Raw genomic sequence first — 25206 nt, forward strand, 5'->3', positions numbered from 1 at the left:
GAGTGCCAATCTACATATAACCGATATTAATGTGAACATATTGTTTGGTTAAAAAAAATACTGAAATATATTTAAAAGGCAAAATGGTAGTGCTTATGTGATTACTATTGCATGAAATGATGAACCTGAAGAAAAAGAGTAAGTACTTGGTATCCTACTATTAAACAGTATATTTGATTAATGTTTTTATGCTAGGTGACTTACACGATCAGGATGCATTACAACTTTTAATAGTTATTTTTACAGTTGGAATACAGGTAGTCTAGATAACTTCCAAATGGTCACAGAGAGCCAAGAACAATGCCTGCCTCTACTTCTGCACAGTTACACAAACCACGCACATATAGAGCCTCAAAACCTTCAACTAATCTGCTCAAATGTGACACCTGTAGAGTTTGTAAAGTTCGGAAGAATGAACATTGGCTCTAAAATGTTCTTGTAAATGTTAGCCATTGGAATGCATAATACAAAGAGCACCAGTGAATGGGTTCTCACTATACAAGACAATACACACAGATGATTCCTAACATAACTAAACTATAAATACTCATGTATACTGCCATTATGAGTATGCTAAAATACAAAAAAAGAAAAAAAAACTGTACATTTCCACTGTATGACTAGGCTTTTCATTTTACTACAAGTATCATAAGGCATTTTTTCAGAAATAAGATGTAGTTAAAAATATATACATATATACAAAAAGAGTCATAGTTTCACTATGCACAACTGTACTTGGGGAGAAAACCAGTCTTTTTTAGTAGGATTATCAGATTCGTCAGGATTTCCTCCACATTCTTATCCCTGGTATAATCACAAGGATCAGTATGTGCCTAATCACTGATATAAGCTGCTCTGCAATTCCTTCATCTGCTAGTATTACTTTGGAAGTGATGTGGATTGAAATGAATGATGTTTTTACCTTTTCCCTGCTGCTGTGAGCTGTCAAAGATCTCTGCGTGGCCCCACGCAGTGCTGTTCTATAGTTGTAGAAATTACTCGAGGGATCCATCTGATGCTGAAGAGCAAAACACAAAAGGACAGAAAGGGTTAGAGAAAGAATGAAATATGCTAAACTCCCTTAAAATACAAAAAAAAGCAAGGCTCAGCACATTTGCCAAAAACAAATTCCAGTTTATTTATTTATAATTGTTTCATTTTTTGTTTTTCCCATGCTCAAAAAGAATTTTGCTGGAGCACCACCAATTTTCACAAAGGACGTGACTGGATTAAACAACCTACAATAACATCTGGCATTTAAGGATTGAAACGTAATAGAAAATCTATAATGTAGTCCAGATTTAAGCTTTTCAGCTAATGTTCTAGGTATCTTGTAATATTCTGACATTCCACAAATACAGAGATGTGATGTACTGTTTAATCACCATGAGTATAAAAATCTGTAGACTTTCAGTGCAAAAATGTAAATATATTTAAAGCATAATCTAGTTCAGGATCATGAGAGCTGGATCACACACCAGCATCATGAGAAAAAGTGAGAACCAACCGTGGAAAGGGAACCTGTGAAGGGTGCATATAAAAAGCTGGTTTGATTAGATAAAAGTATGTTATTTAGCAATATATTTTAAAAGATGACTGAAGATATAGGTAGACCTATAAGGAATGTCAAACTGCTCAGGCATATGCAACAAACCTGACTTTATTTAGCTCCCTTGATGTGGATGATTTCTTTTTAATCATTCAAGTTTGCCAACTGTCATATTTAACCAACATGAATAATCATGGTGTGCATCTTTTTGTAAAAAAGCACTTCAAAGACCCATTTCCAACAATGCTGTACCCTATGCATTGTTTAGCCTCCTTGTTACTCTTCCATTGAGTCACACCTCAAAGCCTCCTGACCTCAGTGATGTACAGTAAAGAAAGCTAACAGATCCTCCTTTTCAGAAGCTCCTACTTGTTATATGCATTATAACAAGTGACAATAATGATAAACCCCCAACAGTGAGCTTTTGTCACTTACTTCCAGAATATCAAACTTGGCTGTTTTCACTTTGGCCCAGGTTTTCTTGAGCCGAGAGACAGGACTCATGTTCATGCCAGCTGCAGACAAAAAAGAGAAACTGGTGAGCACATATCAATGCAAATTGAAAGCTGTCCTCTCCTTTATCCAAAGCTGTGAGATCTTCCCCTACAGTAAATCTTCTGGGGAAACAGTAACATTTGTTTCCACTTCACATAGTGGCAAAGGAAAAGTTTTGACATGTGGTACAAAGGCTTTTGTTTCTATCTAGTCAAAATGACTAAATGAAAGCAGCATATAAACTCATTATTCTCATTTAGGGTATGACCATGAGCTGCCTTTTAAGACAGAAGCTTTCAGGCAAAACAAGGAGAAAGTGATACTTGCAAATTTTCTCTATGATATGTTTTGAAAGGGGGAATCATGAATTATGCAAATAAAATACAATTAAAAGATATGTGAAGACCACTTTATTAATGAAAATACTCTTGAGATGTGAAGGCATGTGTAACACACAAGGGAATGTGGCTTTTACTCAAAACCAAATCAAGCTTTTAACCTTTGCAACATTTGGCAGTTTAACCAGCAGAGAAGCACTATGCTTACAATGTTATCTGACACTAAAGAATTTTTTTTAGTTTTTAATAACTACTTATGCAAATATTATTTATGTGACAAAACATATGGCATCAGATGTGATACCTCCTGTTAGCTGCAGAGGCTGGAACAAAAGTGGAATACAAAACACTGCCCCTTTCCCATGGCTTGTTTCTTCTGTTCTCCTTTATATGTTCCCTGAATTTCCCCAAGGAGAAGCTGCATAAACCACGGCCTGAGGCGAGCTCTCTAGGGAGAGGCTTGGCCTGAGACAGCTGCCAGTTTCTTCCCACATGCAGTGCCTGCCAATTTTGAATGGTGCTGTGGTCAGCACTGACCATCTGGCTCAGTGACACTGGTCCAGCAGATTCACATTTTCCTCCCCACTTTCTACTTTCTTTCTGTCTAGGACAATAGACGCTGCTGTGGACCTATTGACATCACCATTCTATGCTTATTTGTTTTTCATACTCTTTCTTTGTATCTTTAATTTGACATATCATTAAAATCATGAGCTCACTGTAAATACTGTAACACTGACTAGCTGTAACATGCTTGAAGCAACCAGCATTATCCTAGAAGAGCTATACAAACAATATATGAAGTGTGCAAAAGGGCAACATGCTGAAAAATTCAACTTTCTGATTGAATTATTAAAATTAGAATGATATAAATAAGGTAAAATGAGAAAGCTAATATGTCTAAAGGGTATATATCATTATTTAATCAGTGGTGCTGGTGAATTTTACATTTCAACGTAATGTCAAAAAAAACATTAAACAAGACTAGAACGAACCATGGATGGATCAGCACTCTGCTACAGAGCAAACTCACCCACAACTCACCAAAAAACCTAACCAATTTGTGGATAGGAGGAAACTGGAATAACCAAACTAGCAATTGACATCAGTCTCTTGGAACTGAGAGAAATAGCATACATAACTCAATCACCATGCTTCACTAACTGTTACATATTGGCTCTAAATAAATGATACACACAAGTCAAAAGAAAATAAATTGTAAATCTGATATCCTTACAAGTCCACAATTCTAAATTATAATGTAAAGTTTGCACACAATGTAAAATTTATAGGGCTATTACACATAAACTGAAATCAAGGAATCTCAGCAACATATTAAGTGATGCTTAATTATAGAAATTTATATTTACTTTTTGATGGTATGTAAACTAATTATCACAACATTGTAAGAGTTTTTCTGGTTGGCACAGTGCCAGGATGACAATTTAGTCACAGAGGTCCAAACACAAGCCCTCTCATATTCAACACCTGAATTCTCAGAGTTTCTAAAATGCTTACGTTTATAACTTGATGTCACATATTTTATTCATAAAAAGATTTCAAGAATTAGGTTACAATATCTCTGTATATTGTAACAAGGCAAAACAGATTCACACTTTACGTAATAAGGCTCAGCCAAATTTACTTACGAAGATATGCAAGTTTAAAGAAGAGCTGCTTACATATACATCTACCAAACGAATCAAACAAATGAAGAAATATGTCATTCTAAAACATTTTACAAACATTAGAAGCATAGTGTTTTGACTTTTGAGCCTTTACTTGATGCATCAACAGGCTAAACATTAATATAATACTCTGAGACCATCATCATCTGGTGTAGGTTTGCAGAGGGCTATAGTCTGTCTTGGCAGCTTTGAGCACTAGGCAGGAACTAACCCTGTATAGGAAACCAGTGCATCACAGGATCCACTATAAGGACTGATTTAGAAGACCCAATCAAGATAACAGATGTGTCTTTAAAATATGAAGAGAACTGTAGCCAGAAAAAAAGAACATTCAAACACAAGACATTTGTGCATTCCATGATAGGTAGAGGATTCCAACCCTGGATGTTTGATCCATGAGGCAGCATCACTAACTACTAAGCACATCTTTTTTTATTTTTATTACTCAAGAGTAAAATTAACTTTTACCATTTTTATCTTAATTTTTTTATGCATATTTTACTTACATATAATTGCCATTAAGGAGTTGAAGTTGCCAATATTAAAGCACTCTCGGGCCACATCAATGAAATACTCAATAACCCGAGCTCTGTGCTTCTTCTTCACGGGCTGAAAATGAGAGGAAAGGTAAGTAACTGTTAGACTTTACAGTACACTTTGCAAATAATGGATCTTTAAAAAGTGTCTAGCTTAATGGAACATTAGCAAAGTGTGAGCATCATGCAGACGTACCATGCATATTTCAGTTGCTACCAAGTAGCTAAGTCTGTTGAACCATTCCACGTATGCTTCAAGATTGCTTGTTTTCTTGTGGTCATTAAAACATGTCTGTTGTTAAAGAAGAATGATACAAAGAAATGTAATATTAAGTTATTATGTATTTTTCAAAAAAAAGAAAATTAAATAATTCATTTCAGATTTGAAAAAAAAATTCTGTGCAGATTCTATGACTGAATGAATAAATTAAGTTCAAATGGAAAGCTCTGTGTTTTTCCAAGTGAAATGTATTTTGTGACAATCACAGTATACATTAATTTTCTGCAGTATACTGTACTCTCAAATTTTTTACACATTTTTGAAGATACTGTGCCTTTTCTTGTGTTTTAAAATAGGGTTTATAGGGCACTGGTCCAAAAATGGAAACCTTAAATTTTGAATGTTTTCTCACAGCATAATGCTGATAATGGGAAGAACAGGTTTTCTTCTAGTACAGAAAACATCCCTTAATCAGATGTATAGGTCTCCAAATTATCTAACACAGAGTAATACTGGAAAAAAATGAAAATATTATGGCTATAAACATATGGCTAAGTCTTTGATTAATTTTTAACCAACAATCAATGGTGAATGCAGCCAATGCACTTACTGGACCGAAACCACGCCCCCAACATTCTAAAACTGATTGTGCCAAAGGAATTTCTTTATGTACCTTGTCATTGTCCAAGGGATCTTTTTGCACAAAAGCTTGAACAAATTCTTCCGGCCCAATGTAACTCAACCTCTCCTAAAATGACAAGAAGTGACCAGTTTTGCAAAGTTTAGTATACTTGTGAATAACTACATTGCCATTGGGTTTGAGCTCTCTGTTTTTCAAATGAAGAATCTACTTTTTCAGGTAATTCCTATAATATTATTTATGTCTTAACTTCAGTTATAGTTTATTGTATTTTATGTTTAATACAGAAGATGCTTAATCTATAAAAAAGAAAATTATTGACACAACAGAAATAAATTGCATGTTTAAATACAACAGAAAAAACAATTTCGAAAAGTAAAAAAGCTAGTGTGAAGACATTTACTTTGACACTGTATTCATATTTTACATTAGATTTGAAAAGGGCAATAATAGAACTTACACAAGAACAAGAAAAAAAACCCATTGATGTAAGAAACCCTAGTTGTAAGAAATAATATCTACTGTACCTACCTACCTACCTACCCTTAAAGGCTGTTTGCTATTCACTGAAGAGTGAATAAAGGTGATCATATATTTATTTACCCAAATTTTGATTTCTATTACAGGGTTTTTTGGAGCTATATTATATAACTGCATGACACAATCCTGAATAGGATATTAGATGAATGTTGGGCCCACTGACTCACATCCACACACCTGCTACAGTATTGACATTCAACCTAATAAGCCTGTCTCCAGAATAGTTGGTGAAAATCCTTGAGAATGTTAAAATTCAACACAAAATATCAGAATCAAATCTAACTGCACCATTATATAAATATTATTTTGCAGTACTTCTTTGGCTTTCCATCATGGGATGATTTACATTTTTATAATGATCGCTAAACCTTCTTAGACAAATCTGGAAGCTGCTATTAAAAAGCTTTAAAGCATTATAAAAATTCACTTACCAGCTCTATGTGTGTAAGCTGCTGTGCTAGAGTATATGGGTCACTGCAAATTGTCAAGACATCCCTTTGAATAGAATGGGGTTTGGTTTTCAGGACAGTAAGCCTGTCGGTGACACTGGCATTTATCTTTGCTAGAACTTCTTCATATTGGCTGAGATTGGCCAGCTTACGTATTAGATTCTGCGTGAGCTGATGCACTGTTTTGCGGTATATCTGCAAAGAGAGAAGATAAAAGTTGAAAACTTATGCAATACAAGAATCAACAAGTAGATTTTTTCTTATCAAATATAAACCATCTACAACTAAATTTGAATTATTTAACATTACAGTGCAACAACTATATATTTTGCATACTGTGCTTATAAGTGAGCCCATGTTCCTGAAGCTGGGAGACTGCAGTGCTAACCACTGTGCCAACCATTACTCATAAATGTATTAATTATGATTTATTTTACTATTTAATATTTACATTTAAACTAGTATAATAATAAACCTACTCTTTAGACTAACCCTACAAAATGTCTATAGAAAACATGTGTCAGGGAAGGTAGTGACTTTTTTGATTTTAGTCCTGAAAATAAAGAAGCTCTCTACATACACACAGTTTGGCCAGTGTTTTAATAAAGTCCTTTCAGCTACATTTTATTGTCTTTCTCTCAATTATTTAATTGATAAAAATCTATTTAAAGTATAACAACTTTGAAGATGAAAGTGTCTTTCATTATACACTACAGGCCCACAGGTTTATCTGAGTGACATGTGACGGTGTGCTTATCTTCAATCTAATTATAAGACACTATAATTAAAGATTCTATTCTTGTCTGAGTATCTGAATTCCATTCTTCCACGAGACATCAGGTCTGCTAAACAACAAAGACATAAGGAGATATTTACAAATTAGCTGAGACATATCTGTTTTCCTAACCCACTTTAGAGCCACAAGGAGCCATAGCCTATCTCAATTGAACTGGATGCAAGACACCAAAAAACTCTGAATGGGGCAGCAGTCTATCACTGGTTACATGCACTTCAATAAAGCAATTATTCATAGAAGCCTGGTTTCTAAAATACCATATAAACCTTTATTTCAGTTAGAGAATATTAGTCTCTGAGAAACACTGGTTAAAAGATAATGATATTTAATTCTTTTTTGCACAGTTTAATGACGATTACTTGCGTTAATGTTTAAGAAAATTTTTGCCTTAACCGGGTTTCTCACCTTACTCCGGTTGAGTGTGTGCACGTAAACACACTAGCCCGGTTATTTTATCTTATAACCTTAACACAAATCGTTAAGTTGTCGTAGGAAAACTTAAGTACCTGATGGATGTAATTCAAAATTAAGCCTGGGTCGGACACCGGTCTAGTAATTTTTGACTGATATAAAGTCATAATCATAAATAATTTCATTTTCAAATTCCAAATATACTTTACAAAATCTCAACAATACTGACAAGATAATATGTCAACTTTTTCATTCTCCAGACTTTCAGGAATGATTTTAAAACAATAAGTGTGTTTATTCTGAACAATTTAAAATTTCACTGAAATATATGTTCAGGAGGTAGGTGCAATATTAGTATGCTTTAGCAAAGACTATTAAGTGAGGAACTCTTAATCAATATTTGGCATTTCTGAGTCGGGGACAGAGTCCATAAGACATTTAGTAGAATATAAACCAATGTTTAAGTTCTAGAGCTCTCAGATCCTCCTGTGCCATGGCTTGGCCGACCTTGGGATGGTGTGTAACAGCAGAGTGTAGTATATAATTTCAATATACAGGCTGACTGTCTTTCATCACACATTTGCACTTCCCTTGGAATCACATCAGAACTGTAGTCAAGTTTTGTGGTACAGGCCAAAATTAAAAAAAAAAAAAGATAATTTGTGTGCAATATTTCATAAAATGTTATCAAGCTCTTGAAACATGCAACCTTGATTTAAAATGAAAAGCTTGGAAATAAAGCATTCAGAGAGAATGGCACAGTCCTTTAGCTAATGTACTGCAGAAAAGGGAAAAAAATAAATGTAAATCAGACTCCGCCTCTTCATACATCTTATCAAGCTCCACATAATAAAACTTAATATCTGGAACAGCTAAGAGCAGAAAAAGTCTACAAACCAATAAATGGCTCATTCATCCAACATGTGTTGAATAAACCAACGACCCACCATACATGCCCATATTCTTTCTGTATCAAATGAAAATTAAATTATACACATACATTGGCTTTTGGAAACTTGAGCCTTTCATTATTCCTGCTGTTGGCGTCAAACAAATGCTAGAATGACTGCAGCCACAAGAGAAGAGTGAAAAACTCTGCGGTATTTTACTTTGAATGAATTGGCTTTCAAACAGTTCATGTCTGCAATTTTTATGAATCCTCTCCCTTCAGTTGTATGCACCTGCTGCAGTGTAATATTCACCAGATTTGGTAAAACACTATTTTATTTGCTGCCTAAAACCACTGAAACTGTAATCATACGTCATCTGTCAAAATTAAAAAAAAGAAATGCTGATTGTTTAATGCTACACTGAACGGGTTCACAGAGTTTATTTAATATACACCACATGTGATACTAATCGCCATCAATCCATTCCCTCTCTAACTTCCTTAGGCAGTTTATATTTATTGGAGGCTAGTGCCTATCCTGGCATCAATAGGCACAGGGTGGGAATCAGCATTAGATAGCACTCCAGTCTATGTATTCAAAATTTCACACTGAGACAATATTGTTTCACAAGTTAACCTTGAAACAAATGGATTTGAGATGTTCAAATAAAAAAATCATATTTGTAGTAATTAATTTAATATAGTAAATTAGTAAGAAATGTTATCAATTTCTGCAGAAGATTACCAATAAATGTTTGCAAATTTTTCCACTAGAAATATATTACTGATCTAAAGCCGAGTGGTAGTGTGGTGCAATAGTTATTATAAATGCATTGAATGACTTGCTAGGCCACAGTCTACACAGAGTTTGCATGCTATTCTTGTGTTGGTAAAAGTTTTCTTAGGGACCCTTCCACATCCCACTAGAATGCAGTTAAGATTAATTCATTTCTTTAAATTGGTTTGGAATGAGCGGGTGTGAGTGTACCCCTGTAATGGACTGTCCTCCCAACTAGGGTTAGGCTCAAGTTTAGCACATGGACCAGCAAGCATAAATATGAACACATTTATTTGTAAGCATTTCACATTGATTACTGCGTAACCGAATAGCTGTGTAAAATGCACTGAATTAGCTTTGCTTTAAGCACACAGTAAATAATGCATGCTGTTTATGGTTTGAAGAGGATTTTAAAACATTTTCTGTAGATAACTGGTTTAACAGTTGACATTTACAGCTTGGGCATTGAGTGGAACATAATAACAGCTCTATTTATTCCTGCTAAATTAATTACAGATTCGTCCCTCACACTGGGCTTTGAGAAAACAAAAGAATGACTCACTGAGTGACCTTTGTTGAAAAGCAGCCCTGATTTTATCTGTGTCCTCCCTCATTTTGCATGCAGTTAGGATGCCTCATGACCCAGCCTTGCAGGTCCTCAGCATTATATAAGCTGACAGAGATCATTTTTGACGGTAAGGTAGCATACATCAGCATAAAAAGAAAAAAACAGAATGCCTGTTTGGCTTGGCTCTGAAACAGACCTCAGACTTTTCTAATATGTTTGCCATTTTTATAATTACAGCTTCTGAAGAGCAAGGGTTTGGAAGGGGCTGTTTGGAATGTGCTCTGTGCGAAACAGACATTTAAGTCTATTTTGGGATTCACAGGGCCTACTTGTGTGGTGCAACAAATCGTTATCGGAAGGAAAATTATGGGGACAGGGGCAGAATTGTCTTCAGTTGGCTGTTTGTTTCAGATGTGTATGGTTCTGAATTCAGAATTAAAATTCTGTCCAGTTCTATTTACTTCTGTGTAGTGTCCTTCTCTAGCACAGCATCACAAAGTTTATATGCATTTACAACTATGATATGGTAACAGTAAAGTACAAAAATATTTGTCCTGCATAACACATTTAGAAAGCACTTCATGAGACAGAGTGAGGAAGAGACAGAATGAAAAACTGCAAGGAATCAAGAAAAATTAGTACAGCACTCAAAACTATAAACATGAGTGACTCCTGCGATATACTGCACAATCAACCCAACCAAGTGACTTTACTAAAACAATAAAAACTAAAAGTGTAGTAGCCTCTAATTCTAAAAGTATTTTTTTAATTCTTGCCTTTTTAAAGTTTAATATACTACAGCCTGTGCTTCTTAAGAGATTTCCTTATGGGCAGTGAAATGCTTTCCTAAGTAAAATGTGTCTAATAAATAATATAAACTGCTATTTTACTACTGCCTAGTAAGCTAAACAACAAGCAAAGAGGCGCAAAGCTTATAATTGAGCTATAAATAAAATACGGTGCAATTAGAAAATTCTACACCAGTACGATTAAAGCTTGGCTTGTAAACAAAAGGCCTTTATTTTAGGTGAAAGAAAAATCACACGTGCAATAAAGGACATTGGCATTGTTTTCAAAGAGCACAAAAGAGCATTATAATATTCACGAGTTGCTTGAGACAAGTATTGTACAGTCATGACAATTACTATAAGACATGATTTGGTTTATCTTGACATGGTACAAAGATCTCAAAAATAACTTGAGCAGTACAACCACTATCTCTCTTATTTAGTCAAGTCAATATAATACATGTATTCATTTAGCATAAAAGTTTGATAAAACAGAGTAGTGATAGTTAAAATAAACATTACATGATATTTGAATCACTTACTATAGAGAATGTATAATGAAGAATAAGAATAGTACCCCTTTCAGGTTCTCCAACTTGGTCTGTACCTCAAAAAGCAGCAAGTTGGGTAGAATCTCTGTGTCTGGGAAATGAGGCAGATTTGTCTTACCTTTGACAAAAGCAGGTTGAAACCACTATAACAGCAGTAGGAATCCAAAAGATTCTAACTGTGAGTTAACAGAATTTTTAATCAATGACACTCTACATGTTATACACTGTTTTTGAACGTGTTAATATTTTTTAAAGCAGTACATTATATGGAAGTCCACGTAATAAGAATAAATTGCTTTAAATTCAACTATTTATATGGTTACTTACATTTATTTTTCACAAATAGCAATGCTGTAATAAATACTAATCTTACAGTCATATAGAGCTTTACTAAAATAAGCAATAATAGAAATGACTCCTGAAAGTGAAAGACCATAAAATAACGAGACTGCAGTTAGGATCACATGCCTGTTTGAACCCACACCATGAAGTGAGTCACCACCAACTCTGATTGACCTTTTCCTAACCCATGATTGCATTTTCATACTGTACAGGGCTAGAGTCTGGGTTTTTGGTGGTTGGGTTAAAGTCTTTTTGGCAGGCTACTGAAATCTGCCTTAGCTGTTCTTACTGTAACCAAAGCAAAAATGTAAGAATTAAAGACAAGAAGAGGGAATCTGAGCTATATGCACTGAATGTTTTGAAGTCCCAATTGGCTAACTGTAGTTTGGCTATTATAAAAGCACTGAAACAAAAAGAGTCAAGAGCATGCATGGCCAGTACATCACCTATCATGCGGAATAACAAGAACAAAAAAGAAACCAATGAGATCATGATCACTCACACAGCTGTATTTTTCAGAAGCACTTCACTTATCCAGTAGTTAAAAAACACACAAATTAAATAATCCCCTTTAACACTGCATCCAAAACTCAAGAATGAAAACTGCTTTAAAAATGAAACAGAGATGGAATAATTGCACCTCAACAGAAATGATGGACCCCAGACAACCTGCACACTTTCAAAGATAGGCTGACAGGTCATAATCAAGATTTACTTCTTAGACCATAAAAGACCTCACCCGTAGGCCGTATAATATGAATCAAGTCTCTTATTTAAAAGAAAAACTTCTAAGATGTGCAGATGTGCTAATAGGAACAAATGTAAGTGTGCCGTTCATCACTGATTTATAAAGCATACCTGTTCCTTGTCATTGTTTTATCAATAACACAATCACTACCACCACACTCACTCAAATGAACTCCAAAGCCTGACACAATCACATGCTGGTGAATATGAACTTGTTGAGTATATTAAAAGGGATACTGAAGACAGTACAGTCAGTTTCCAATTTAATCTTTGTATTATTCATGTTTCCTCACCACTTAACATACTATAAAAATAGAAAGATAGGAACTGCTGACATTGACGCAGGGAAAATACTAATCACCACAGCCATATGAACTTTCACAGCCTCAATGACATTATGTAAGCTAAAGTCATGTGCAACTTTATTCCTAAATAAATTCTTTTTATGTTTCAAAACACATTAGAAAATATAAACACCTAGGATATGAGAAAAGCAGTAATATCTCTTAAATAAGGGTTAGTTTGGAGGAGGCTTGTGTCAAACAAAATTTGTGTATTTAAATTTACTTGCAAAGGTGACTTTTTTGTTATGTGTTTACTATTCAATCAGTCTATAACTGTATAATGCAAAAGGCAACTTATTTCAGTTCATTTAGAACCCACTTAATCTGCTTGTATGGGTTATGGGCACCTATAAATCATCCCTGGAAGGGTCAGCAATCCACACTAACACACTCACTCATGCAGGGCCAGGTTAGCACTGGAAGGATACTGGATTATGGGAAGAAATATCCACACACACAGAAAGAACATGCAAAATTCAAACTGATTATAATCCAGTCTCCTGAAGTTGTGAAATATATGCTACCCAAGAGTATGTACATTTGTTTCAGGAAACAATTAACAGCACTTACTTCCTTACTTCCCTGAATTTCTTTAGCATAATTCCAGTGGATGAATGTGATGAAAATACCATTACTCAGGTGAAACTAGTTACTAAGAATGAGTTTTTTGAATAGCAACATATACAGTGTTTAAATTATCTTCATTTTATATCACTTATGCAGAATGCAAGGTTGGTTCCCACTTGTGTTCAGGTGTCCTGGGATTAAATACCAATTCCCCATGACCCATAACTAGAGAAGTGGCTTGGAAAGCAAATGAAAGGATGTGTACTGTTATAGTGCAGTCTATAAAACATCAGAATTGTAAGGCATCTTACTTCTTCCACACTGGACAATCTGTGCATTAGCTCCTTCAGGCTTCTCATCATCCTCTCATCTCTGAAATCATAGGGAAAGGTTTCAGTCCACTCTGTCAGCAACTGCAGAATTTTCGGGGCAATCTTTCTAATTCTGTTCTGTGGATTGAAGAAGAAAACAGTTAAGAAGTCAGGTGATCACTTATATTATTGTATTTATTCATATGTAACATTTGGATGCTCTCCACAAGTGGTATTCTAGACATGACCTGCTGAAAGAAGACTCTAGACATACTTGGAGGATTTATATCTGTCAGGAAGTCAAGCACCAGGGAATTACCCTGATTTATCAGGTGACTGTTGTTTAGAAGACAGTGGCCTGACCTGGCATGTCTGATGTGGTACCTTGCCAACACAATCTTCACCAGGACAAGTGGATAGAGAATGAGGGAGTGACTTATTGAGTAAATACACTATTGCTTAAGGATGTAAACAGTTCAGTATCAAGGCAGTAGTGAATATAAAACAGAAAACAGCTTTGGACAAAACCACAGGTCTGTCACAGGGACCACTCACACACACACACAGTCATACACACACAGTTATACACAGCCAAATTAGAGTCACCAGTTACCCTGAGTTAGAAAAGTGATTTTAAACAATAAAAATATACTAAAGATACATTTTCAAAAGAAGTTTCTTTTCCCAGTTCTTTAAACCAATTTAATAATAATTCAGTGATAGAGCACTTTTTAACCCTTACCTTATCAGCCCCTGGTTCACTTAACCGCTGCTGCTCAATACATAAATGGCAGACTTTAGCCATCAGTTCATATGGATGAATGAAAAGTCGTGAGCTCAGCAAGAATGTAAATATATATGTTCTCTGGGGAGGAAAAAAAAGAATGTATTTTACTCAACTTGAGCCATGTTTAAATTTCAGACCTGTGTACTCAATTTTTAATACAATATGGTAAGCCTGAAAATAGATTTTGAATTTACTTTGGACATCTACTTTAAGAACAGAGGTATTTCTTCTCTTTTTCAAAGGAAATATTTTCAGCCAACCACAGTACAGTATATGCCTCTACATCCTTTAATGTTCAATTTATCACACAGTGCTTTTTTTTTTGAAGTTGCTTTAAGTATTCTTTTGATCTGCAGCACACTGCCAATACTTGGTGGGCTGAAAAACCAACAAGATCAAATATGCCATGGATGTAAGGGCATTTACACAAATCCAATCTCCAGAGCACCATTCAAACTATGTTATGTAAGTTGCCCTTTTTAGCTGCCTTATCACCAAATGTCACGCTGCCCTACTAACTACTGAACTCTGCTTGAATTGATACTCTGATATTTGTTTTTTGTAAAACTGAGGACTTACATCAGGATAATAATCAACATTAGGAACTAAATGCTGAATGAGAGCTTCCAATGATCCTGAGACAAGATTGTTATCATTGTAGAAAAGGCCTCCACAGTTGTCATCCTTGGTCTGGAATAAATTCCGATTGTACCCACTGGTGTTTAACATGGCTGCAAAAGTTGGTGTTTGTGGCATACTTTCCTATAAAAAAACATGAAAAAGATAACAGTTAAAGCCATTAATCAAAAAGAAAACCAGATAGATAGATAGATAGATAGATAGATAGATAGATAGATAGATAGATAGATAGATAGATAGACAGACAGACAGACAGACAGACAGACAGACAGACATCAACCACAGGCAGGCAATGATCTCCCTTTGCACCATTTAGATTGGACAAACCTGCTCCAGTACTTAATTTGTACTCTGCTATGTGCCAAAAACAGGACTGAAATAATTAGGGTCAGTGTATGCTTAACTGGGCAAGCTGCCACTTTAAATGGAGTGCACAGGATTACACAACAGTCAGCACTGTGAGGGAAAAAAGCAAAAAAGGCATTTGAGAAAGTAGAAGAGTGGTTACAAGTGCATGTGTGGAGACTATAACATCTGGGGTTAAAATGCAGGATGAGAGAAGGAAGTAAAGATTACTACACTAGGGGTCAAAATAATCTCATGTACAAAGGCACAGGACATCCAGAAAAGAAAACTACCCACATGTGCCTTCATTTTTTAATTGCATGTGCAGTCAGCTACTCTGTTACCATTCTTTCACTAGCTGTACTTGGAGTGCATTGGCAGTGGTGTCTATACTATGCTAAAGTGGTTAAGTCTTATATGATATCAGTAAAAGTTTAGAAAATATAGTACTGATATTTAAACATTTCTATCTCCAAGTAGCTACTAGTTCTATTGCTCATGATTTTCTTCCATCATAGATGTGATTAACAAAGTAAAGCCATGTGAAGAGCAGTTCATTTAATTCATGGAAGCTCATTAATAATAATAATAATTATTTGCATTTATATAGCGCTTTTCTCACTACTCAAAGTGCTCAGCAATTGCAGGTTAAGGGCCTTGCTCAAGGGCCCAACAGAGCAGAGTCCCTATTGGCATTTACGGGATTCAAACCGGCAACCTTCCGATTGCCAGTGCAGATCCCTAGCCTCAGAGCCACCACTTCGCCATTCTTTCATGCTATTAAAATATAAAATAAGGAAATTGCCCCAATAAAATATTCTCCAAAGAAAAGAGAGAGAGAGAGAGACTTAGATATCTCAAACAATCTGTATTTTTTCCAATACTTATAAAGCCTACACATGTAATTCTTCACAAAGTTGTAATTAAAATTACTCCTGATACACCAGGCCAATATTTATTTAAACCACTGCAGTGTCCTATATATGTATAATACAAAAACACTATATGTATATTTTAACCAAACTAGAGTAGACAGCTTAGTCTACTAACAAGGGTATAGAACATCCTATAAGCGGGTGGTGTCCCCACAATAACTCATCCATTAAGCATACAGTAAGTAAAACCAACAAACACATTTGATTAGATTGAGTATACACAAACATTTCAACATCAATAAAGAAGTACAACCTCTTGCATTCAAAGAAGGCAGCTAATATCTTCCAAAAGCTAACTAAACCGTTTTATTGTTATAAAAAGGAAATGTACATATTTTATGAACTAAAAATTCTCTGGTCTGTTAAAATCTCACTGTTACATTAAGCACTTGAGGCTGAAGGAAGCTTATCTTCATCGTTGTGCTAGCTAAGGCTCCAAAACAAAGGCCTGTTTTAAGAAAGTAGTCAGGCCCTTAAAAGATTGACAAGGTAGTTTAATGAAACAACGGCAACAGCAGAATGCAGTTACAGCTCTGGTTTACAGTAATGAGACTAAAAAATAATTCATTGTTCAAATGTGGTTCTTATCAGGCTTTGGTAAATATGTTGCCGAACAGGAATCCACAGCTCACATTTCAGCTAACTATAGTAACGCACAAGACAAGTTCATAATTACACAAATTATAATCAGCACAACCTGGACAATCTGGGGGGGTTTGTATAGCATTCAGCATTATTTCCAGCTGATCTAGGCCAGCACCGGCTGCCATAGTTTCCCAATAGGTATTACTGCATGATACAGTACATGAATTATGTGAGGCTTGCTACTTTTCTCTTTCTGTTCAGACCCAAGATGCTAAGCAAGATATAAAATTTGAAGAGAAGCAAAGAAAGAGCTAATTATAAATTTGTATTAAAATGATATTGTGCAGACTGTAATTTTGTAATGAGTAGCAATTATCTTGTTAGATCCTCCACCTCCAAGTAATGCATCAGTGCACAGGGGAGAATGGCTTGTTGAGCAACCGCAATGTTAATTAATTTGTTTTCATTTCTGAAGTCAGCATGGGAGACATTGAAAGGCGAGGCATGTTTACAACAGTAATTGTTGAAAAACAGCAAGCTTAATTATATTTTGTTGGTACAATGCCCTATACTATACAAAAATACATATAAATAAATAAAACACAAAAAAAGATGAGCCCCAAAAATAAAAAGGTCTTGTGAAGATAAGAAGAAATACCATTTGAGGGGAAAAAAAACAAGTGAGAGCTGGACCACAAGAATGCAAAACCAACTCATCACTCATTATCACTAGATGGCACTACTGTGACCGCCTTTTCATCTGCTCTTGAACATTTACATTTGTTTAACAGTCTATGTGATCATTAAATGCGGTATGTTTCCCAAACAATGGACACAGAAACTTTGACAAGCTTAGATGTTTACATTGCAAATCATTTTATGTTTTAATGATTTTAAACTGGGCAAATACAAATATTTACCATCTGCAAAGTAATTTATCAGCATTGGCTCACAAAAATACACATATTATACAGTATACTGTACATGTAAACAGCATAGTAACTTATTCATAACAATAAATGAATAGTAAAATACTGACAAATTGAATGTATACAGACAATTACCATAAAGAAAAGGAAAACATAAAAATAAGAGAGGCCATATGAACAGGTTTTGGAGCTGACCATGTTCTATGTATCAACAGCTTTTTACTCCTCTTTCCACACTGTCCCTAAAAGTAACCTTTGAATGGCTTACTACAGATTGCTGCCTCCTAATAAGACACCTGATTTCAATGAGGGTCAGCAGCAGCGTGCCACCGAAGTATTTACCATTATCTTTCTGACTGAGACTTTTCAGCAGCTTGAACAGTGGGTTTTCACATGGGATTTCGGTGTGTGGTTTATTAAGTGATTACACAGATTCCGAGGGATAGGGTGCAAAGCAGAGGGCCGAAGCTTCTGGCAACACCTTCACACAATAGCTGTATTCAGTGCTGAACACTGGGCACGAGCTTTTAAACAATGGCAGACACCAATGTTAGTCTTTGGCTGGAGGCATAAGAGATGTACGGACGCACAGAAGAGTTACAGCCATGCAGACCACATTAATCCGTCTTTTCACCATGTCATGAGAAATTTGCATCAAAATGAGGGATTGCTTGGTGCATGAGAAGCCACAGCATCAGCCTCTCTGCATCTGTTCCACCATGTGTTAGGCTGCTGTCCCACCGTGGCATATCAACCTCATATAATGTAATAACCACGCTCTAACCAAAAAACATTGTGATTCCAAACAAACAACAAGATAATCCTGGCAGGTGCAGCAAATATATCAGAGATTTATTTGCATTTGTAAAATATTGCAGTAAAATCCTGCCCACACACCTGGTGGTACAGAGGAGCTTAAGACATTGATATTTAAATCAAACAGCAGAGGACAATGTGACAGTCATGAAAAAATATTTCTGGAACTGTGATAATAATAATAACAATAATAATAATAATCAGCAACAGACCAAATGCATCAGTTTAACACTGTTGCCTATCTGTATGGGTTCAGCTTCCCCCATGTTTTTTGTGTAGAATTTCTAATTTTCCCTGTATCCATGTCTACAGTTATTTTTCCTCCCACACAGAAGACACTCACTAGCTTGACAAGCAACTCTGACTTGTCCAAGTATGAGTGAATAACGGTATATATGTGAATGTGTCCTCTGGAGGACTGATACATGGTTGATTCCTGTCTTGCCTCCAAAGCTGTTGACTCCCTTCTGCCCTGCAATGAAAAGATGGGTTCAAAAACGGATTTTAAGTGTTGGATGCCCAGAAGCACTGAGAATGACAAAGGGACTACTTCTGGATGGGACATCAGTCCATTTAGAGCGCACAATCATACACACAACCACTCTCTCTTGTGCAAAGGCCCAGTTTAGAGTTACCAAATACAACATAACATGTGCGTTTTTGTAAAGGTGTAGACAATCCAAATACCAAAAACAAACCATATAAACATGTGTAGAACTGCAAACATTATAGACACAGTGCTAGGCAGGTAATTGAAGCCAAGACTCAGGACCTTTGCAATAGCACTGCTGATGACGTACAATGATGCCACCTTAATAATAATAATAATAATAATAATATTGTGAACAAATACAAGAAACAAAGAAGCTCATAAAGATGTCCACATGTGCTGACTCTCTGAAGAAATGATACCACCAAATTTGGTTCTTGTCTTGATGATGCTGCTGTAATAGGCCCTGGCCACTACAATTCTATATTAAGCAGGTCTGAAAATGGAGCGCTTGATATTTTACTGATTACTTGTTCCTCATGTAATTAAATACCTCGAAAACATTTAATATACATGAGTTTTATGATGAAAAGCATTAAACTAAGAAATATTGTAAAGCTCATTAATAGACAACATTGCAAAAAGAAACAAAGAACAAATGTTTCTACTTTATGTGAGGTAATTATTAGATAATTGAATACTTACAGAATTAAACACAAATTCAGCCACTAACTGATGACATATCACAATGAAATTTCATGTTCACTTAACTTGAAGGAAAATTAGTTTTAATTTATCATCAACACATCAGTTATCAAGTTACAGCCAGATGCTATATTTGTGTTTTAATAATGTGTGAAGTTCTCCTGACTCTTTTTTTATTATTCACAAGGAAGGGAAAACTATTGTAGAATAGTGGAAACTGACTGTGTGATGGCAATGAATGGCTAAAAGATAGCTACAAATTAGGTGGGAAAGAATGGATTACTGGGATTCCATTATATAAATAGAGCTGTTTAAAACAGTAACCAAATTTAAAACAACTAAATCATTATCACTGTATATTGTCATACCGAAAACCAAAACACTCAAATGACTGAGGTCTCCTGGTCACTCAAGCATAAACATGCAAGGGGACAAATTCACTTTTCAAAACACAAGTGTTTTCACTTGCTGGGGTATTCCTAAAGTTTTTTTTCCTTAGAGTGGCTTTACTTTATGGAGACACTTACTGAAAATAGTCAATGCACATCCACCACAGCATGGGTGTGAAAGGACATGCTGTACCAGAGTCTTGATAATGATAAAAGCATTCAGACACTAATTTTTGGCACCATCTGAATGTTAGGATCTGGGAAAGAGCCACTGTTTGAAAGTGCAAACAGACTTGTGCATTTAGCACAATGTAGCCACCCCCAACCACACACAAACTCTCTTCCCCCAACTTCTTTTTCAGTCCCTTTTCTTCACATTTACAAGACAGCTGCACAAGCAAGTAGTCCAGCAGCAGCATAAAACAAAGCAGCAGCTGAAGGTTATTGGAGAAATCTGAAACTATTTGTTCTAGGTCACAGTTGGCCAATTTGAATAACATATCACGTCCATAGTGCGCCAGGCTTGTGTCAGCAGTCGGGTTTATCAGCTACTGCTATTAGATTATGTTACCCCTTTTAGTTCCAGATAATTAGAGGATGATGCTGCTTCATGTGTGAAAAGCTGGTACAAGTTTGAGCAGTAAGATGCCTAATGTTTGCTGGCTCTTGATGCAGGACTTTATTGCACCATAGCATTTAATAAAATTTAAATCAACACAAATAAATAACAAGCTACCACAGTACAACTAAACCAAGGCAGCAGTAAAGGAATTTTAAACACTCAGGCTGCTCTTTCAAACTTGAGAGTACTAGGTAATTCAAAATAAATACTGTACCTTAATATTTGCCATGTTCAAAAATTTTTAACAGTAGAAATCAAAAATGGAATCACATGCATTATATTAATTTAGCAGGTAATTTTGTGCAAACTTCCAACTGTTAAGATGACAAAGACCATTTTCATTGCAATTATACAAGTGATAAGTAGAACACAAAAATTTAAGAAACACTAGCAGAGAGCAATTTGAGGAACCACTATGTCATTTTCGGTTATACTGCTATTGCTTAACTTATATTTTTGTTACCTGTTAAGAGACATTCTGGATACAACACTAACCTGTTAAATGCAGTCTTATCTGTACACTGATGCTTTAAGATAATGTGTCTGAACCTAAATTACAAAATAAGGTGTAGACACTGAATGCTTAAAGAGGTGTCAACTATACAATATGAAAAAAGCTGCAGACAGAAAAGACAATAGGAACAGGAGACAGGAAATTATTCCCTCCACTTACTACGGGTCTAGTTGGGACACTCCTGTAATGTTTCAAGTCGTCCGCAGATTTGCATTTGCAAGCCAGGGAGAGCAATCTGTGGCATTCATTTACAAATCTTTTGGGAGCATGGTCAGAAGGGGTACAGTTAAATGTTAGCAATGTTTTACCATTAGCAATTTGTAAGAAGGAACGCTTATATAAAACAGAAAAAGACTGCCTTAATCTATACAGCAAAATAAAATCCTTCTTTGTTAGAAAATTTCAAATGCTGGTTTCCTGTTTCAATGAGAATAATATTTAACTCCGCCCTCAGTATTCAATGATATGCTAATGAAAGTGGCACACAGTTGAGGAATGACCCGCCAAGTAGGTTAAAGTCAGGAAAAATCCAACCCCCGAGTATGCTGGCCACGCTATAAAAAGTGCATGCTGAGAAAAAACACAATAAAAAGTGAAATTTATATCTTTACCAACCACCGTTTTTCTGCTAGTCCGTGCATTTAATCTACGTTCTACTAGTATGACGGGCAAATTCTGAGAGCTGGTGTGGTGGAAACTTGACACACTAGATAGATAGATAGATAGATAGATAGATAGATAGATAGATAGATAGATAGATAGATAGATAGATAGATAGATAGATCTTTCAAAAGATTTCTTCAGCGCGCCAAAAGCACTGAGTACAATGTAGCCTGCCATTGCATTGTAACGCCTCCTGGGGTCTCCTAGACAGCGCGCAAAGGAGTGCATTCAAAAGCGAGCAACCCAACCCCCAACGAAATTTTTAAGGAATGTCACATAATATTAACTTTTTAAACCGTACATGCCTTTTGATCATGATATTTAAAACTAAAAAGCGGCAAAGTGAAACTCGTTCAGCAATGCCACCGACCCAGTTTTTCCACAAAATAGTTACATCGTTATGAAGGTGTGTTCCTAGGTGTTTCGATTTTGTCATACCTTAAATAAGATCTGCCAGTTTTCTGAACACGCTTTGCTAAAAGTCTTTTGTCCATTTTCGCAGCTTTTTATAATACGCACATTACACAATGACTGAACAGCAGCATCGTGGCCCATCATACATCCTTGATTTGCTTCGCGCATTCCAAAACTCTTTTCTAGTAAATGTAATATACAAAACCAGAAAAAAGATTAAAAAAAATAAACACATGTTGCATATTGCAATATCGCGTAGTTTTCATTTCTGGTCATCTAACAGGCGTGAAATGAAGCATCACTCAAGTGAATTCCTGTCGGTAGCACATATAATATGTGCTCCGTAATCTTATTCCTTCGAAACCTGAGTTATTTATTTAACCAGTTAATCTGTTGTTAATTTTGATTGGACAGACGACAAAAGTAAAAGGAAGTACTTAGACCGACCCCTATTATATTTATAGAATAATCGATTTGTGTATTTATTCTATATAAATTTATATTGGTACAGACAAATGATACGTTAAATATAATATACTTCAAAAGAATTGGTGAAAATGATTGCAAAGCTTAAGACTCAAAGAAAAGTTAAAACATAGCATGTCCACTATTAAGATTTCATAATGTGTAGATTAACAACCGAAACGCTCTACTTTATATATACTGTATGTCCGAACTCACTTTTACTTTTCGGTCTATTGAAAAGCTCTCACTTACTTTTTGTTTTTCTCGACAGTAGCCACGCCACTACAGCTCCAGTCTAGCTCTATACGCCAGACAACACATTCATTTGAATATTGCTCCCAATCACAACAAGCGATGTTATGTAATATGCATGTTTATGGCTAGGGGCGTCTGACAGCTTTTAACAATCAACGAGTGCCAGCAATGGTATTTTGATTGAACTGCGTAAGTCCAAAAAAAAAAGTAAAATACATGAAATGAATTGTAAGGGTAAAAATATTACAACATTTGCATGACAAGTATACATTAAATAGCATTTAAACACTGAACATCATTCGGCGTACACTATCGTCGGGAGACTAAAACATCAATATAAAATAATTTGATTCATTCCTTTATTTATTTCCTTTCCTTTAACACAATAAATATAAACAAACAAAAATAGAAAAACTCACCTAAATAATACTTAAATAAAAAACTCACCTAAATAATACTTAAATACAATCTCAAAGCGAAAACATGCTAAGGTGTTACACTTCTGATACGTATACAACAGCATCCTTTTAGAAATAGTGGAGATCACGAATGGTGTTTTCCGAGGGAAGTACCAAAAATCCCACACTCAATTTAAAGTGCACACTTTTGCAGGAAGAATTTCCCTTTTATTATAAAAGGAAATACAAATTACTGAGAAGAATACATTGTTACACTTCCTTACAAATACAGTTGTCTTACAAATAAACTTTACAAGAACAAAATGATTCATGATAGCCTGGATCTTTTCTCCCAGAAAGAAGTAAAAGAAAGCGCTTCACTTGCGATGCAGCAAACTGAATGATGCATCCGATCGCTGTTCTAAGCTAGTCCCATCGACGGTAAAACTCGCCTTACTTCCAAAAAGCCCAAGTATTTACCATTGAACAAAAGTGTTTAAGCGATTTTTAACCAGCTTTAACAAGCAAACCTCTAGCAAAGCCAGACACGCAATGCGACTATACATCATATTGCACTTCTTACTTACCAAAAATTTAAATTCCAAATGAGTTTCAGTCGTCTTCGTTCCACAAACTCCAAAATCTGAATAAATAATATTTCTAAATAAATCACAAGAAGTTTATATATTCCAGTACTCCTTGATTGTGCATCCAGTATTAATGTCGCTAATACGCGCAGCAGAGAGACGCGTGTCACCGTGTCCCTGATGCACTGGCTGCTCTCGCACTACTGAAGCGCGTTGCCTCGTTTGCGTATGTTTGTTTGTGTGCCGAAACGCAACGCCCACTGGCAGCCTGCATGCAAATTGCCTCCCCGCCCCCTCTAGGCAAAGTCAGCTGCGCGTTCCGAAGAGCTCAGTGCTTCCCTAATAGTAGAGCCAGCAGACTGCGCTTCTGATAAAACACAGGGAGACGGACCCTGCTTGTTTTGATCTCTTCTGTTATCTTACTGTATTGTGGGATCCCAGCTCCTTTAGAGAGGAAGGGTGGTCCTGCGTTTAAGATGAACCGAAACAAATAAAAGGTGGGACAGCTGCCTGGGCTACTTTCGCAGCAGCCGATAACAGTGTGTGGAGCAGGTGGCTGAAATCTGTATGAAGTTGGGCGCAGTATTTTCACAAATAAAAAACGCCAGTTAATGAAAATTCTGTCTTTTTTCATATGCGCCATCACCCACAACTGGGATCACGCAAAACTGGGATCTCTTTGTTGCTGTGTACAAAAAAATAAAAACTTTACCAGCAAAATCACCAGGGTTAAATTAGTGTATACATTAAATGTGAGTCATCTGTACCAAGGTCATATAAGTCATAATAATACTGAATTTACTAATAAATGTGACAATGTTGAAATACTAACGAAAATACTCCATTGTGCCATCTTTCATCTCACACCTGTATAGTGGCGTTTTTAGTTTGAAAAATCAGGTGGGAGCATACCAGAATGTTCTTGTATTTGTGCAGATACTCTTTTGTTACGTTTACATTACAAACATCACTGCTCAATTTCGATTGTTTGCTAAAATCGGATTTGCCTTTCTCGACGGTTCACACTCTGTGACAGACGACCAGCTATGGACTCCGGTCGTCACCCCCAGGCCGCTAGGAGGAGCCCTCCGGACAGCATATTTGTGCCCCGAGTTCCAGCA

At 35.8% G+C, this 25206-nt stretch overlaps 1 protein-coding gene across 1 annotated transcript in view; it reads right to left on the reverse strand.

The window, feature by feature from the left end:
* The window catches only part of rasgef1ba (RasGEF domain family, member 1Ba), a 32299-nt gene extending 7998 nt beyond the window's left edge, over positions 1-24301 (reverse strand). The window contains exons 1-10 of the mRNA XM_028805609.2: positions 24086-24301; positions 14914-15096; positions 14290-14412; positions 13548-13685; positions 6438-6650; positions 5500-5574; positions 4803-4898; positions 4577-4679; positions 1985-2064; positions 923-1018 (exon numbers count right to left, since the gene is read on the reverse strand). Coding sequence (XP_028661442.1) covers positions 923-1018; positions 1985-2064; positions 4577-4679; positions 4803-4898; positions 5500-5574; positions 6438-6650; positions 13548-13685; positions 14290-14412; positions 14914-15090 — 1101 coding nt within the window. The 5' untranslated portion in view covers positions 15091-15096; positions 24086-24301. The remainder of the gene's footprint in view (positions 1-922; positions 1019-1984; positions 2065-4576; positions 4680-4802; positions 4899-5499; positions 5575-6437; positions 6651-13547; positions 13686-14289; positions 14413-14913; positions 15097-24085) is intronic.
* Between the last annotated feature and the right edge of the window lie 905 nt (positions 24302-25206).

The sequence above is a fragment of the Erpetoichthys calabaricus genome, chromosome 7 (genome assembly GCF_900747795.2).
Source record: "Erpetoichthys calabaricus chromosome 7, fErpCal1.3, whole genome shotgun sequence".
Taxonomy (NCBI): domain Eukaryota; kingdom Metazoa; phylum Chordata; class Cladistia; order Polypteriformes; family Polypteridae; genus Erpetoichthys; species Erpetoichthys calabaricus.